General features: G+C 39.4%; 2 protein-coding genes across 5 annotated transcripts in view; one reads left to right on the forward strand and one right to left on the reverse strand.

Moving 5' to 3' along the window:
* Ndf (Nucleosome-destabilizing factor) overlaps positions 1–18,175 on the reverse strand; it is a 65,816-nt gene that overhangs the window by 34,969 nt on the left and 12,672 nt on the right. The window lies entirely within an intron of this gene.
* Positions 9,792–17,331, forward strand: LOC117992660 (leucine-rich repeat and immunoglobulin-like domain-containing nogo receptor-interacting protein 3). Of its 2 annotated transcripts, none has more exons than XM_069506129.1 (5): positions 9,792–10,208; positions 13,107–14,795; positions 14,873–15,020; positions 15,128–15,268; positions 15,689–17,331. In XM_069506129.1, the coding sequence occupies exons 2-5, from the start codon at positions 13,135–13,137 to the stop codon at positions 16,487–16,489; spliced, it is 2,751 nt and encodes a 916-aa protein (XP_069362230.1). In that variant the 5' UTR covers positions 9,792–10,208; positions 13,107–13,134; the 3' UTR covers positions 16,490–17,331. The 2 variants fall into 2 exon arrangements, with proteins under 2 accessions (XP_069362230.1, XP_034836253.1); XM_034980362.2 differs by having other exon boundaries at positions 9,793–10,088.

Below are 18,175 nucleotides of genomic sequence, written 5' to 3' on the forward strand. Positions count from 1 at the left end.
GCTAGATTATTCATCATCATCATCATTATCATGGTCAACCTATCGCCGGCTCACTACAGAGGGCGGGCCTCATCTCAGAATGAGAAGGGGTTTGGCCATAGTCTACCACGCTGGCCAAGTGCGGATTGGTAGACTTCATACACCTTTGAGAACATTATGGAGAAGTCTCAGGCATGCAGGTTTCCTCACGATATTTCCCTTTACCGTTAAAGCAAGTGATATTAAATTACTTAAAACGCACATAACTCCGAAAAGTTAGAGGTGCGTGTCCGGATCGAACCCTCGTCCTCGGACTAGAAAGCGGACGTTTTAACCACTAGGCTATCACAGCTGCATAAAAATGGCCAACTCCATAGAACATTGTTACTCTGAGACACCCGCAGTTAACTCCGAAATCCCTACAAAGCTGAAGCCGTAGAACATACAAGGCCAAGAACATTTCACACACCTGACGGCTGACGTCCATGAATGACGACAATGGGTGCTCTGTCACCCTTCCCCAACGTAAAAATGGTATATGCACGAAAGAAACAACAGATAAGAGGGGGTTTTAAGAATCTCTAGTACGGCACGAAGACGCCGCAAGCCGGTTTGTAAATCGTATTGGAGTACTGTCAATTCACTTAAGAGTATCGATTGCTTGTTCTGTTTTACATTGTGACTGTATTGTTCTCGGCTTACGAGGGCTTTGATCGTACCAAGTCAAGTTACTAGGACCCTACAATGGAGATTTAACTCACTCCAATGTCATATCTTCTCTATAATATAAAAATGAATCACCAAATGTGTTGCTCATCCCAAATCACGAGAACAGCTGAATCGATTTCGCTAATTCTTTTTTATAATATTCCTTGAAGTACGAGGATGGTTCTTACGGAGAGAAAAATTTAAAAATTTGAATCGACTGTTAGGCGGTACGAAGTTCGCCGGGGCAGCTATAGTTACTAATAGAATATGTTACTAAGGGAAAAGTTACCCTACGACCCCTAGGACCTGTGAAAACTTGACTGTCGATACCGTGAGAATGACGGAATCATTTTTAGGGTTCCTCAAAAGGAAAAACGGAACCCTTATAGGATCACTTTGTTCTCTGTCTGTCAAGAAACCTACAGGATACTTTTTGTTGACCTAGAATTATGAAATTTGGCAGGTAGGTACGTCTTATAGAACACGTAAAGGGGAAAATCCGAAAATCTTAAATTTGTGATTACCTACATCAGAAAAAACAAATTAAAATATGTTCACGAACAAATGATTACTAAACTCCTTCTAAAGGTCGATGTACATTACTTTCTGTCGCGTACTGTTCTATTCGGGCGTAAATGAAACAGGCAATTTGTAACATAACTTCGTGTTAAAAACCGGCCAAGTGCGAGTCAGGCTCGCGCAATGAGGGTTCCGTACTACAGTCGTATTTTTCGACATTTTGCACGATAATTCAAAAACTATGATGTATAAAAATAAATAAAAATCTGTTTTAGAATGTACAGGTGAAGACCTTTCATATGATACCCCACTTGATATAGTCACTCACTTCGAAAGTTGAAAATACTAATTATTAGTTCATGACCACAATTTAATTTTTTTTGTGTCATCTAACCCTAAATTCACGGTTTTCAGATTTTTTCCCAAATGTCAGCTATAAGATCTACCTATCTGCCAAATTTCATGATTCTAGGTCAACGGGAAGTACCCTGTAGGTTTCTTGACAGATCGACAGACAGACAGACAGACAACAAAGTGATCCTATAAGGGTTCCGTTTTTCCTTTTGAGGTACGGAACCCTAAAAACAAACTAAAATATGTTCATGAACAAATTATTAGTAAACTCCTTCTAAAGGTCGATGAACATTACTTTCTGCCGCGTACTGCTCTATCAGGGCGTAAATGAAACAGGCAATTTATAACATAACTTCGTGTTAATAAAAAAAGAGATGCTTTTGGTATTTCACATTTAATAATAGGTAGCCCAAAATAACGTAAATCATAGCCATTTTATTAATACGCGTGACATTAAAGCCAGGCTGGTCTTAGATAACCAAAGCCGTTAGTGAAATAAATTGGAAGGGTGACCTAGTTACTTGCTTTACTTTGACATTGTAAGTGACCTACAAATGTTTGACTTGATTGATATGCTTTGGTGTTTACACTTACATCTAGGAGCCGTCGCGACGCCCGTGGTCTAGTCTAGACTCTAGCACATTTCACGACAATACGGTATTTTACACCAAGCGAGAAAAAATCTAAAAAAATGTAAAACAAAACAGTATTAGCAATAAGCAATCGAAAAATGTTAATTTCAGTTTATAAAATTATATAATAAATAAAATAAATAAATTAAATGTTTTTATTTCGACCAACAAGGATCATATTGGTGTTGGTAATTACACGAAACTTAAACCTAATTGTTAGTAATTATTAATATTGGTGTTAGTAATTACAATCTATAACTATAATATTTATAACTATTTAAATTAGGACAGGATCGATTTGCCAGCACGTGAATCATACAACAGTGATTCAAGTACTGGCAGTCGATCCTGTCAGAAAATACCTTATCAGGAGGCCGTTGGGGCTGGACCGGACTCTACGCAACAGAGATGTGCACCGCGCCCGCATAGTAGTATAAAAACAGTCTACATGCGCCTCGGCGAACATCCCTGACGCGCTGCAGAATCTGGGCAGCCCCATCAGCATCCTGAATGCATTATTATATTGTACACGCAGGGCATTGTACTGCTTTTGCGTGTAATCGATCCACAGGCTGCTCGTGTAGGAGGAGGTGCAATATGCTCTGAAAAGAGTGATTTTGACGGCTACAGAACAACGAGCAAACCTGCGGACGATCATGTTCGCCCTAACAGACAACGCCCTGCGTTCTCTCTCTATATCTGCATCGTCTTTCAGGTCAGAGGATATAACATGCCCCAGGTATTTAAACTGCTCCACAATAATGAATTTTATAATTCATTTTAAATATTTCACTTTTTTATCTGCTCTACAAATATCCAAAACGCATGCCGTTGCCGCCATGTTAATTCCGACTGTGACGTCACATGGATTAAAATTGTTATGTATTTCACTATGAAAACACCGTTGCTAAACAATCCGTGTGACGTGTGTCAAAGTCGGCTCAGTGTACTTATAGTACGCGACAGGTCGAGATCGCAATCAGGGTGCGGACGCCCCGCACACCCGCACAGCCCCCGCGATAACCCGGTGCGGGATAGTGCGGGTATGCGGGGCGTCCCCCCGCCTCAAACCCCGATTGCGATCTCGACCTGTCGCGTACTATAAGTACACTGAGCCGACTTTGATGAATGAGGTGTCAATCGATTCCTTATTATGGTTCGGGGATATAGGCTACAATTTATACGAACAAAATCAATATGGCGGATATTACAGCCGAAAAGACTGGATGGCGGTCTCCGAAGCTTTAGGTTTTGATAATGATTTGTACTAACACACATACATACCTACTTAGAGTAGACTGCTAAAATCACAGCCCTTCCTTTCGGCTTTGCCGTAGTCGGGAAAATAGGTACCTACCATTGAACAATTGACTGTCAATAATTAATTATTGTTGAATATGTATGATTATTTGACGACCTCCCTGGCGCAGTGGTGAGCGCTGTGGTCTTAATAGTGGGAGGTCCCGGGTTCGATTCCTGGCAGGGGTTTGCAATTTTATAATTTCTAAATTTCTGGTCAGGTCTGGTGGGAGGCTTCGGCCGTGGCTAGTTACCACCCTACCGGCAAAGCCGTGCCGCCAAGCGATTTAGCGTTCCGGTACGATGCCGTGTAGAAACCAAAGGGGTATGGGTTTAATAAAAACTGCCATACCCCTTCCAGGTTAGCCCGCTATCATCTTAGACTGCATCATCACTTACCACCAGGTGAGATTGCAGTCAAGGGCTAACTTGTATCTGAATAAAAATAAAAATAAATTATCTAGGTAATGATGATAATTAATTACGTAAACTTAAAACTCAAGCTATTAAGCTATAATTCATCACGCTGGTCAAGTGCAGATTGGTAAGACCACGGAGGTAAGACGTTGTTTTCTGTCTTGTAGGGATTTCCACAAAATTCGGCCCATGTGCCGCCTGTTCCCAGGAAGTTTCCTCCTACGTTCTTATTGATTTTTTTCTAGTCACACGGTACCTCCGACTTATTCAAGGTTAAAAGGTTACCTAAGATTTGAATTAGCTGGTGTCAATCTTCTCTATATATATAAAAATGAATCACTGAATGTGTTGCTGATCGTAAATCTGGAGAACAGCTAAACCGATTTGCGGGATAGCGCGGGTGACGTCCGGGGCGTCCCCCGCGTCAATCCCCAATAGCCATCTCGACCTGTCGTGGACTAGGTATAGTATTTAGTAAAATAGAAGTTTATGGTATAGACTATAGATGAAGTTGTAGTGTCACAAGGAATTTCCAGTCTAGTGAGGCGTACACCTACCTAATAATATTATTATTGTTTTCCCCTCAGTGATAATGCAGAGCTGGCCTTTGCCAAAATACCTATGATGACGAAATACGTCTTTTTCCTGAGGGCCTAACATGCGCCCCGCGAGAAAATTTTGTCTACGCATTATCTCGTGTTTCTTCATACAAATAAGACGAGTAAATGCGTAGACAAAATTTTCTCGAGGTGCGCATGTTAGCCTAACTGGTCATTAATGCCCGCAATTAACATGAAAGATTCAAACAAAATGATTCTTTAAATATCTCAAGGACAAAAGTAAAATGACCGAGTCGCAAGACAACAAAAACCGCCCAAGTGCGAGTCAGGCACGCGCACCTAGGGTTCCGTAATACAGGGGTGCCAGCCAGGTAACCTCCCAGTGTGCCTGGGTGCTGCTGGTCCCTTTTGGATGCATCGGGCATCCGAGGGGAAGAGCAGTATTCGGGCCGGTGCACCCCGGTAACATGGCTAACAATCTCTCTTCGGGGATATTGTTGGCCATGGCTAATGACCTGGCAGGGGGGAGGTTTCTCCGCGTGTCCCTCTGACTAGTAGAGGGCACAGTGGACGAGGCGGAGGTTGAGACGCGGGCGATTTGCGCGGTTGCGTTGTCGCCCGTTGCGTCTCCGGGGGAGGTGAGGTGTACATAGTTGGTGCACCTCGGACGTGCATGGAGGAGGTGGAGGTTCCGCTTTGGCGGACGTCGCTGACTGGGTCGCGGTGGTTTGCTTCGGCGTTCCCGTGACCTAATCGCCAGGCGACGTGCAGGAATGCCGCTGGGTTTTAGTGGGTATTCTGGTCGCCTCTCGGCCGGCGAGTCCCATATACCTTCCCTCCAGTTGGTTGGCTGGCTGGTTAGCTGGCTGGCTTCCAGGAGGGGGGGATGCGTAAACGCATTTCCCAGCGTTAAAAAAAAAAGGTTCCGTAATACAGTCATATTTTTTCGGCATTTTGCACGATAATTCGAAAACTATGATGCATAAAAATTAATAAAAATCTGTTTTAGAATGCACAGGTAAAGCCCTTTCATACAATACCCCAATTATCAAACCGGATGGCCTATGCCTCAGCGAAACGTGGGCGCGCTGCTACCAATATCGATAATAGCTCGCAGTATAATAGAATTACATGCTTATTAATTAAATTGGGGATTAGCGAATACCTAGGTAGTTTCTAGCAAAACGGTGGGTAATAACGGATTATTTCCACGAAATTAAGTCGTAGGTACTTTCAGCACACGAGTAGATTTCAGCGAATTTGTGATGTGCCTAAAGTATCGCCACTCTTCTATTCATTAATAAGTAGGTACGTAATTAATCTATGCTAATGCTTACTAGAATTTCGATTATATAGTACCTACTAGCTGATGCCTGAAACTCTCATGAAACTTTCGGATTTAATAATTTAATAATTTATTTATTCTTCAAATTTACATATGAACATAAACACTAGGGAAACGGTAATAGCTGTGTTAGTTAAAAAACTGTGTTACAGCTATTAGCACCCACCTCCGGATTTAGATATTTATTACAGTAATATAGAAATAGAGTAGATTAGTAATAATTAAATAATCAGAAATTCACAAGTAATTTAAAGCACTTAATAAGCTAGTGTGCGTGTGTATGTATCTGGGCGTGTGTGTAGGTATATGTGTGTGTGTTTGTGTGTGTTTTCACATGCTATCATGATAGTGCCTGTAATGGGCCTGTATGTCTGTGTGGATAGGTAGGTACATTATTTAATAGTCACAATATCTTCTGTGTAACTATACGAAAGTGTTTTTAACCATTTTGACGTAAGAATTTTGCAACTACGAAGTTTTACAGGGTATAATTATTTAAGTAGTAATTAATTTTGTTATATATTATCGAACTAACTTTGTTGTAATGCCTTTGACAAAAGTACCACATTCATTCAGGCAAAAAAAAATGTAAAACATTACTTACTAAAATCACGAAAAACCAACGCGTGCGAGATAGATATAAATTATAGAGCAAATAAAATGATAAATTAGCTCTCTAAATATTTGCCAAGTACAAAAATACCGCAGTGGTAGGTACGGCAGCGCGCCGCTAAATTAAATACAAAGTTAGGTACATCCAAAAATAAGAGCCTCAATAGCTCAACGGGTAAAGAAGTGGACCGAAAACCGAAAGGTCGACGATTCAAACCCTGCCCGTTGCACTATTGTCGTACCTACTCCTAGCACAAGCCTGACGCTTAGTTGGAGAGGAAGTGGAAATTTCGTTTTTAGTGGGTGCAGTAAATAGCACCATCTATGAAAATTTTATGGCACGTTCGCCCTGAAACTTCCTCATTGGGCTATATGTCCGTTCTAATTAATTAATAAATAAAGAATTATAGTAACTAAATATAGTATGGAGCTAGTGTCGGAGAGTCCTCTGGTAAGTAGGTATTGTATTACAGGCTACGTTACGGGCACACGAGTAGATATTATAGACCAGAGGGGAAGCTTCACACTAGCTCACGCACACCACTACGTGCCACGGACGCTCCGTGCGCCCAGTTTGGCGGCAAACGGAGCGTCCGTGACACGTCGTGGTGTGCGTGAGCTGCGCTAGAGTGAGTGAACCTACAGCCAGCCGCTAGTATGAAGCTTCCCCTCGGTCTATATATCTACTCGTGTGTTACAGGCATCCACGTCCAAAGTGGGCAATAAAAGGAGAAGCACATAATCCAAACAAAAAACTTGAGACAGCTTTTTTATAGTGGGATCTAAACTGTAAACAACGACTTGCGTCATTTAATAACGGACTGAGAGCCAGCGCGTGCAAGACCTTCGTTATTTTATAAAAGCTGAAAGTTTCTCTGCATATTGTCCCCAACACTATAACATGTATTTTCAATTTTTACAGTAAGATAACTATACGAAGTGGGGTTTCATATGAAAGGGCTTTACCTGTACATTCTAAAACAGGTTTTTATTTATTTTTATGCATAATAGTTTTTGATTTATCATGCAAAATGTAGGAAAAATACGACTGTAGTACGGAACCCTCGGTGCACGGGTCTGACTCGCACTGGGCCGGTTTTTAATCATGAAGATTACGAGAATTATTATGTTAATTGAGGATGTCTGTATTCTTTACAGTAAAAACAACTTTTAGGTACGAGAAAAAATACAATTAAAATTACCTACTTTAGTAGATAGACCATAGACAGTAGATAGATGTCTATCCACTATAAGGTCTACGAGGTTATTACTTAGTTATTACATAACCTAATGTAAGTTACTAATAACAATTTCTAAGTAACCTTTTGCTAGGTAAGAACCTAGTTACCTACCTACTACCATTCTACCTACTAATTAAATAGGGACAAATAAAAATCATATTGCTAGCGCAAGTAGGTTTCTACTTTCGTAATCAATAAAGGCCAAAGGTGTCATACACAAAATAGTTGTGATTGCCTAACCATCTGGATACCTACTATGCTACATTACATACCTAGCTGCTCAGGTATGCATTTGCCTATTGCTCATCCTATTAATTTAAAGCTTTGTACAGTTGTTGTAAGAACTTGCGGTTTCTGATTCTGATAAGAGTACCATCAACGTACAACAGGGGCAAACGAGTCACAATGCAACGCATGTCGGTCGTTAGCTACTTTTATTTTATTTTATTCAGTTAGACTCACCTGGTGGTAAGTGATGATGCAATCTAAGATGGATGTAGGCTAACCAGTAGGGCGATTGTCTAAAACCTGCATCAATCATTATTACAATCTCAATTGTTCTGATTGGCTGAATTTGTGCGATTCTTGTTGCAACAATGCATTGTGGCCAATAGTGAGCGAGCATTAACCAATCAGAGATGATTGCGATCGTGACATTGTAGCTGTCAAACAACCGCGGTAGAGCCACTGGAAGGGGTATGACAGTTTTTATTAACATACCCCTTTTGGTTTCTGTACGGCATCGTACCGGAACGCTAAATCGCTTGGCGGCACGGTTTTGCCCGTAGGGTGGTAACTAGCCGCGACCGAAGCCTCCCACCAGACCGGACCAGAAATTTTGAAATTATAAAATTCCAAAACCTTGCCTGGAATCGAACCCGGGACCTCCCATAAACAAGACCACAGCGCTTACCACTGCGCCAGAGAGGTCGAACTATTTGAGGCTAATCTCTTATCAGCAATTCTACATGGCATAATCTTGTACCTATATCAAATATTTGAAAAGAGCAACCGCCGAGTTTCTTGCTGGTTCTTCTCGGCAGGAAAGGCATTCCGAACCAGTGGTAGATGCATCCGACTATTCGTAAGCACTTGTAAAAGTTTATACGAATAAAAAAGATTTTCATTTTCATTTTCATTTTCAATGATGTGATGATAATAAATAAGGAACTGACAAACGCGGATGTTGTCGTCATTATATTGTGACGCTGCAGTGGCGACCGGGTAGTGTGAAATGTATGTAACCTTGAGATAAACCCGTAAACTCTGAGTCTGACATAACATTATGTAGATAGCAAAATTCCGATAGGTAGGTAGGTACATACCTTACTACATTCTATAAAAAGTTCAATTTAAAATGCACCGATTGGACAATTTTTAGGGTTTCCGTACCTCAAAAGGAAAAACGGAACCCTTATAGGATCACTTGGTTGTCTGTCTGTCAAAAAACCTACAGGGTACCTACTTCCCGTTGACCTAGAATTATGAAATTTGGCAGGTAGGTAGGTCTTATAGCAGACATAAAGGGAAAAATCTGAAAACCGTGAATTGTGTGGTTACATCACACAAAAAAAATTAAATTGTGGTCATGAACTAATAATTAGTATTTTCAACTTTCGAAGTGAGATTACTATACCAAGTGGGTATCATATGAAAGGTCTTCAACTGTACATTCTAAAACAGATTTTTATTTATTTTTATGCATCATAGTTTTCGAATTATCGTGCAAAATGTCGAAAAAATACGACTGTAATACGGAACCCTCGTTGCGCGAGCCTGACTCGCACTTGGCCGGTTTCTGAATACTGCAGCACTGCAACAAACTAAATAACCTGGCTCCTAAAAATACCAACGAACCCTAAAAATACTTCAATACTATTTTTTGTTGGTTTTCCATTCGAGGTAAAAAAAATGAAAATATTGAATGAACGCGGATCAGAGTTCCAAGTTTCGGACACAGACAGCGCTAAAGCGATAAAGCGCTTCCGAGCGTATCACTTTCGCCAGCGCTCGACAGACGTCGGCCACCCTCGCTCCCCCAGCTGACTGGGCCCGCGCCAGAGCGAGATATGACGTATAAATCACAATGCGTGCGAAAGGGACAGCGACCCGCGCAACTCCGGCCGCCGCCATTTATTTCTTTCTAGTGCTCGACTCCGTCGTAGTGACAGCGTTTTATATTATCGCGAGAGCGTAATCGTTTTATATGTGAAAATTGTATATTAAGTTTCCTATATATATATCATTATATCCGTGTGACCTGTTAGTGGATGCCGACGAATGATAAAAATGTGTGTGCAATGGGAAAAATATCTGTTAAGTGACGTGTAACACCGCAGCAATGTCTTTATTCCAATCTGCTGTGAACACAAGAAATAAACGTGGATTATGCAAGTTGGGATGAGATGTGGACGAGTGTTAGGTAAATTTTGTGTATTAAAACTTTACTGAGGATGTAGGATTGTGAATAGTTTATTTGTGGAATGTTTTATTTCGGAAGCATCTGTCGGTCTTACAGGTGACGACACACAGAACAATGCAGGTATTCAGAACGATTAGTAAAACAACTTTTGAATAGCTTAAATGCCTAGGCTCTTCTTAATCATTGTAGCACGTATTTTCGAAACCCATACCTGACAAACTAGCAGTTCCTCTGGACTTATAAATTAATATGCTACCAGCTACGGTAATAACATTAATTTTAGTTCAAAGACAAACATGAACATACTATAGTTACAGGCTATTAAATTATTTGAATACAATAGAACAAAAAGTTTTAATTAGAAACGTAATAAATTAATTTGCAAGTTGTAAAGTCGATAAATGTACACTTTGCTGTAAATAGTAGGTAGGTATATTGAAGCACAAAGTGTTTGAATCAATTATTTCCATTAACAGAACACGAGTTAGGTATTATACCTATTCACTTGTGTGCACACTAGCCACTTTGTTGTTCAAACGTTAATTACTTAAATAAGTTGACTCTAATTTTTTGGGCCTCTCGCAATATCAAACTTATTAAGTAGTTACCTACCTACTTAATATGCTCTTAATGTCTTGAATTGGAAAAGCGCAACACAGATAACTTTATTTGCTAGAATTTTGGGCTAAAGAGGCCAAAGTTTTATTTAATAGGCCACTAATCATAATAAATGAATAAATTTTGATACAACTTTGGAATCTTTTTAGGGCCTGAAATAAAAGAGTCAACAAAATAAGTACCTAGCTAAATAGTCACATCTACATAACATGTATCACTTACATAATATTAATTACTAGAGGATGCCCATGACTTTGGCCATGTGGATTTAGGTTTTTAAATCCCGTGGGAACTGTATGATTTTCCGGGATAAAAAGTAGCCTATGTCTTTCCTTCCCTTTACATCCGTAAGCTACCTCTGTACCAAATTTCATCAAAATCGGTTAAACCGTTGGACCGTGAAAACCTAGCAGACAGACACACTTGCGCATTTATAATATTAGTATGGATTAAGGGTTAATGTTTGTAAGTTTGGATTTAGAGAGTAATCTCTGGAACTAATGATCCGATTCTGAAACTTTATACACTGATAGAAAGCTACATTATCCTGAGTGCTATATTACTTTTTATATCTCTATATATAAAAATGAATCACTGAATGTGTTGCTGAAACGATTCCGCTAATTCTTTGAAGTAGGTACGAGGATGGTTCTTACAGAGAAAAAATTTAAAAAATTGCCTGAAAAAGAATCGACTGTTAGGCGATACGAAGTTCGCCGGGTCAGCTAATAGGCGCTATAAATTAGGTATTTGCTGTGGAAGAAGTCACGGGCAGAAACTAGTATGATTTATATTGAAGGAATAGAATATTTTCCTAAATACTTAAATTAACTTTTACATTCTAATGAGATAACTATTATTAAGAAAGACCAACTGAAGTTATTAGTAAATATGCTAAAATTTAAAGTTAAAATTCATACATTTTAGCAGAAGAACGAGTTAAATGTATACCTACCGGCTACCAGTTATAAAAACTTGTTTTGAATTAATTAACATAGTGAGTTGAAGGCGAAACAAAGACTGTTATCAATAATAATTAATTATTATTAGGTCTCAATGTTTTGCTGGTGTTTATTTAGAAACTGTGCTGTATATTTAATCTTCAATCACTATGGTCTTGTTTGTCACACAAAATATAGAAAAGCTAATAATAGTTAAGTAGGAACATATCTTAGTTACACAAAGACTAAGTCAATTTTATGTACTCATAGTTTAGCATGTCAACTTATGAAGTGTTATAATCATTTAGAAATGTAGGTTGATATTATTGTCCTCAAATATACTTAATCAGTGTGGCTAATTCCGTTGTACACAAACTCTAAACTAAACTAAAATGACACGTCTAAATCTATTGCTATCCCTTTCATAATGTTGCTTGCGGAAAAGGATAGCACTAGATTTAGACCTGTTAATTTAGTTTAGTTTAGAGATTGTGTACAAGAGAATCGGCCCTATATATATATATATTATTATATAATAATCACCCTTATTATAAATGCGAAAGTGTGTTTGTTTGTTGGTTTGTCCTTCAATCACGTCGCAACGGATTAACGTGATTTTTTGTATGGGTATAGATAAAGACCTGGAGAGTGACATTTTATCCCAGAAAATCAAAGTTCCCACGGGATTTTTAAAGAACCTAATTCCACGCGGACGAAGTCGCAGGCATCAGCTAGTGAAGCTATTAAAGTCCCTAATACACCCACCTGATAAGAAGCCCACAAAAAAAACTCAGCCGGATTTAACAGACTATTTCAAATACAAATACAAATTTCTTTATTGTGAATATGGGTAAACAGTGGAGATGTTACAAAAATTATTTAAAAGTAAACTCTGAAGTCTACATACATCCATACTTCCATACTAATATTAGAAATGCGAACGTTTTTGTCTGGAACCTCTTAGTTCCTCAATTCATGGATAAAAATACCTAAAACTGAACACTGGTAAAGTTGTAACCTATAAATAATATGGGTTAATGCTACTTGCAGCAGAATAACAAAGTGACCTACAAAACCACAATAAGTAATATGGTATGCATATGCACACAATTTGTTATCAAGGCTACTGAAATTGCATTACAGGAAATAATTTACATTTTACAAAGACAATAAAAGTTATTATAATTTAACTTTTGAGATGCAATTATTAAAATAGTTAATTACCTAACTATTTAAAATTAATAAGATAAAACATTTTATTAAAAGCACATTAATCGAAAGTTAGTGAAGTACTTAAATTAACTTTAAAAAACATGAGTAACTATAAATAATTTTAGGCATCATAATACATGCTACGCCGCGCAGGAGTCGGACTATATCAGGATCGAATAACATTATCCGTATACTGCTTAAATACTTGATGGTAACTAGCTAAAGGTTGTTATTTTTCTCTTTTCAGTCAGTAAGACTATGAGGGTTGTAAAATAATGCAGTGGCTGCACAAAATATTGACGCTGGCAATAATTTGCGCAGCTGTGGAGGCGTCCGTGTGCCCCGCCACGTGCGAGTGCACGCGCGCGCGCCTGGCGTGCTCCCGCGCTGCGCTCCCGGACAACAAGCTCACCCGGGCCGTCCTGGCCAACTATGGACCCTCCCTTCGAGAGATCATTTGGACCGACTCGAACATAACCTCGATAGAGATGAACGTATTCGACGGGCTCTACGACGTCGAATACATCGATCTGAGCAGGAACGAAATGACGAGAACCGAACATGGCCTGTTTGCCAGACTGAGTCGATTAAAACATTTGAACCTGTCCAGGAACCACATCGACGACATACCGCGATTCACTTTCGCCGATCTCTCGAACCTAGAGGTCCTGGACATCTCTCACAACAAGCTACGAGTGCTACCATTCCAGGTCTTCGGGCCGATGATTAGATTACAGTATTTGGATATTTCTTACAATAAACTTGCAACTTTCTTAGATTACTATTTTAAACCTAATCGCCAACTGAAAACACTGTTCCTAAACAATAATAGCCTAGTCAAAATTACTTCTAACGCTCTAGTCAACCTCGAGGAGTTGGAGACGCTCGATATATCTAGCAACAAATTAGATCATATACACAAATCTCTGTTCGATAACCTGGAGCAGCTGCGGGCTCTCAATCTGAGCCACAACAATTTTACAAACATATCACAAGATGCTTTTAAAAATCTCAATAAATTAAAATCGCTGCATATAGGCGGAAACAGACTGACGGTGATGCCCTCGACGCTCTTCCAACATAACGAAAACTTGATAACGCTCTACCTCGATCACACTCAAATAGTCGTTTTACAGAATACTAATTTTAAAGGATTACACAATTTGCAACGACTTTATATAAGAAACAATAGCAAGCTGAATGAAATAGAGCCGTTCGTGTTCCTCGACACGCCAGCACTGACACATTTGGATATAAGTGCGAACGCATTGACGTATTTGCCACTGTCTTTGAAGGATCTAGATAATTTGAAGGAGCTAAGAATAGGCGCCAACCCTTGGTCGTGCGATTGTCGAATGGCGTGGTTCGGCAGTTGGGTGGAGAAGCGAAAGGAAATAGTCAAATCAGATTTAAGTTGTGGATTGACGTATCCTAACGACATGTTGCCTGTCGTGAACAACGCCGGTTGCAGGCCTCCTGTTTTGATCTACAGTAGCCCCTTGAGTCTGCACAGACTGCAAACCGATGCCCAACTTCAATGTATATTCGACGGCAACACATTGCCATCCATAACGTGGATCACTCCGACGAGAGACGTGTACCACTGGAACCCGGAGCAGAATGAACCGGGCATATTTCACAAGCACGGAATTGCGCACGATCAGTATTATCGCCCTATAGATTACAGCAAATCACGAGTGCAACTTCACAAAGACGGATCTCTAATCGTAAGAGACATTCATAGGCAGGACAGTGGAACTTATATATGCCTAGCCTCAAACCCTTCGGGTAACTTGACCGCCGAAGTCATCCTCAACATAGATCCGATGACTATGTTCGAAATAAAGATGTACAGTTTGCTTTGTGGTGCTATTTGTGCAGCAGCATTTCTCGGCCTGACGCTACTAGTGCAGGTTCTACGTCACATATTTGTCAGGTGGGTTCTTATTGTACTCGATGTTGAAATTGTTTAAATATTTAGCATAATAATGTGAATCATGCCTTCTTTTTTAGATTTCGCCTCTTAGAGACATGCTGCAGTTGCTGCTCGTGTGTCAATCGAGACGCTCCTCGAACTAGACAAATCTATCACATGCTCGACAATATCGAACAGTATAAAAGGCTGCAATTAGAAAAACTAAGAGAGAATTACGCAGTTCAGGTAACTTGTTTGTTTTTCAAAGTATAATACACATCTGCCTCATATAACTGCGTTACTCGATTCATGTATACAATATGGTTATGTATTTATCGATTGTTCATTACTAGGTTCATCGAATCAAAGAGAACTGCACCCAACAGATGGACTGGATTCAGGGCAGTTACTCGACGCAAAGTGCTCACTTACGCAATATTAGAGACATCGGCTCAAACCATTTGACTGCTATGAAGGATCAATATCATGATCAGGTATGCATGGTAATAATAAAATATTAAGATTTATAAATAGAACTTTTATAAGTAAAACCGGTCAAGAAATAACACTTTAATGTTTTTTGTTTCCAATCCACAAATTCATGGTTTTCGGATTTTCCCTTTACTTGTGCTATAAGATATTGTTACTTGCCAAATTTCATGATTCTAGGTCACAATGGGAATACCCTTATAGGTATTGAATCCCTTGACGGGTCTTGACAGACACGACAGACAGACAGACATACAAGTGTCCCTATGAAGGTTCTTTTTTCCTTTTGATGTACGGAACCCTAAAAATGGTGGTACTTTAAGAATATTTATGGCAAAATTTATAGAAATATGTACGAGTATGTAAATATGTCTGCTTTACTAAGAGTTGTATGTATGTTGTTCACCCGATGTTTGTTTGTGCAGGTGAAACGCGTCCGCGACTACTCCACTTCACAACTGAACTGGGTGCGAGAAAACTACGTGTTCCAACGAAACAAGATAAGAAAATTTAGCGCTCACCAGATACTGAGATTGCGCGAGTCTTACAAATACCAGCAGCAGACTTTGAACAAAGTGCTGGAGAATCTGCCGAGTCTGTACTTCGAGAACTGTCGCAGTGGCTCCTGCGGGCGGAGCGACTCCATGGCTTTCGATCCTGACGTCGAAGTTATAGACATGTACCTCAAGACGAAAATCGAGAAGCTGGCCAGACTGCCCAATCCAGACGACGAGAGCAAGATATCGATATACTACACGCCGACGGAGAGATCCGTCAACTCTCGACGGAACTCTCCCGTGACGATTCCTGACGGGATTCACATAAACATAATAGAGAGAAGCGGGCCACCAAAGTTGCTGGCGATGATTAAGCCGCTGCAGCCGGATCCTCCGCCCACCGTCGAAATACACACGCCCATTTCCGGCTCTCAGTCGCCGTCCAGAACGAAACATAAGTACAAAGAGGAGGCGAAACCTTCCAGCGAACCTCTGCTCGGACATCGGGAAGAGCGTCAAGCGCGGCGGAAGCTGAACTTGGCTGCGAGCGTCAGTTCGCCCGAATTGTACCGAGAGGTGGAGAGAGATGAGACGATGGTAGCGGATAGAGATAAAACTCGGGTTTTACTCGCAGTGGAGTTGGCGCAACCGGAGTGCCAGTTGCGGCATACGGCGGGACAGTTGGTGTGCGGGGAATGCGCGGGTCTGTGCGAGAACACGCCCTTGTAGTACAGGCTTTTGACGCGCGTGTTCAAGATCTACGCGCTAGGGCCCGGGCCCGGTCGCAGCGACGACATCCGCCTGAGGGATTACAAGGAGTCGCCGTCCTACGTGTAGCCGCATCTTGCCTGAAGGGTTTACGTGTCAGTGTCGGACTCGGATCCGCTTGTACTTTTAAGTAAGCTGTGATAGTCTAAATTGGAATAAACACGTACGTGTATTAGCGTTTCGAGGATATTTTCGTCTCTCCTAGTGCTAGGTTAAGGAGAATCGTTGCGATCTGTTCATCGTGTAGTGAATCCGATTCGATTAAGCGTTTCTGTGGGTATTGATCTTGTAAATAGTCTGTTAGTTTCTCAATCATTATTATTTTTTCCATTTTGATGTATTTTTAGGGTTAAAAACTCTTAGAGTGTTATGCATTTTATATTTGTTCGTCTTAAAAATAGAAACGAGTAGTTTAAAGCGAGGCGTAAGGAAATTGTTACTGTCATTGTTGTAATTGTTCAGGTTGTTGTAAATTGGTGTATTACACGTCATGCCATTGCCACGTACCAGCCACGCGAACTGTACCAGGCCAGAACTCATCTACATTCTCAATTCACTAACATTCGAGTATATTATGATACAAACTTTACTATTTATATAATGTACACTATATATTTTGTGACACCATCATATATGTGTATGTAAACAAGTCTTGCAGTGATATGCCAAATGCTACATACAACAATGATTATATTGTATAATGTTTCTTAAATATAAAATTATACAATTATTGTTGAAAATTTTCTAAATATTATAAAGAAAGAGTAAGCAAATCATGATGAATAAATTATTTTTCAGTGTAACTTTTCGTTTTTATTTACGTTTCAATTATTTGAAAATGAATTTTAGAATCTAGTATGTTCAGAAAAGGCCTATCCTTTATAAACTTTTGAATGGTCAACCTATCGGTTAGTAATAAATGTACCAATTATCCATTATATTAAAAACCAGCAATTACTCATTGATGATCGAAGAGATAATATACAAAAGAAGAGACAATAGAGATTGGAGCAATATGAATATTTTTATAAAATTATTATACCTAATTCTATTTTGAGAAATAAAAATAATTATCATAAACCATGTTAGGTACTAAGCCAGATTATCAATACTAATTTTTTTCTAAATAATTTATTATTGATTTGACAAAAAAATTGTATGATTTTTATAAAAATGTTAAAACTGAACTACTCAGAGAAAAAATATAGATGATACTCCTAAATTCTATTTCAAATGTTTTGCGTTTCACAAAAATCACAACGATTATTCTATAAATGAAACACCCACGCTTTGGCCATCATTTTATTAGTTAATCTCAAAATAACATCCTACCAACATTGTAGCTAGATAGACGTAATCAACCTTTAAACATACAGACATGATACGTAACAAGATATAGTTTAAAAACTAAAACCCGACTACCTCTTAAAATATAACTACGGAGATACGGTTTATAGCTCAGAACAAATACCTGTAGAAGTAGCCCTATTGTGACTCACTGTTAGAGCAAGTTAGCTAAATGCATTTAAGCTCTTATTAGAACGTGACAAAATAATTATGATTTGTTCTTATTACCGTGGCCACTTTTTTGTTTGTCAAGATCTATTTAGTACGTGAGATCTTGACAAACAACGTGAAGTGAGGTTA

Source organism: Maniola hyperantus, chromosome 22 (genome assembly GCF_902806685.2).
Source record: "Maniola hyperantus chromosome 22, iAphHyp1.2, whole genome shotgun sequence".
NCBI lineage: Eukaryota > Metazoa > Arthropoda > Insecta > Lepidoptera > Nymphalidae > Maniola > Maniola hyperantus.

Bases quoted from the DNA above. Each gene is read 5' to 3' on its own strand.
- LOC117992660 (XM_069506129.1), top strand. From the start codon at position 13,135: ATGCAGTGGCTGCACAAAATATTGACGCTGGCAATAATTTGCGCAGCT. The intron at 14,796-14,872 runs GTGGGTTCTTAT...CTTCTTTTTTAG, and splicing joins CTACGTCACATATTTGTCAG to ATTTCGCCTCTTAGAGACAT. The intron at 15,269-15,688 runs GTATGCATGGTA...TTGTTTGTGCAG, and splicing joins AGGATCAATATCATGATCAG to GTGAAACGCGTCCGCGACTA.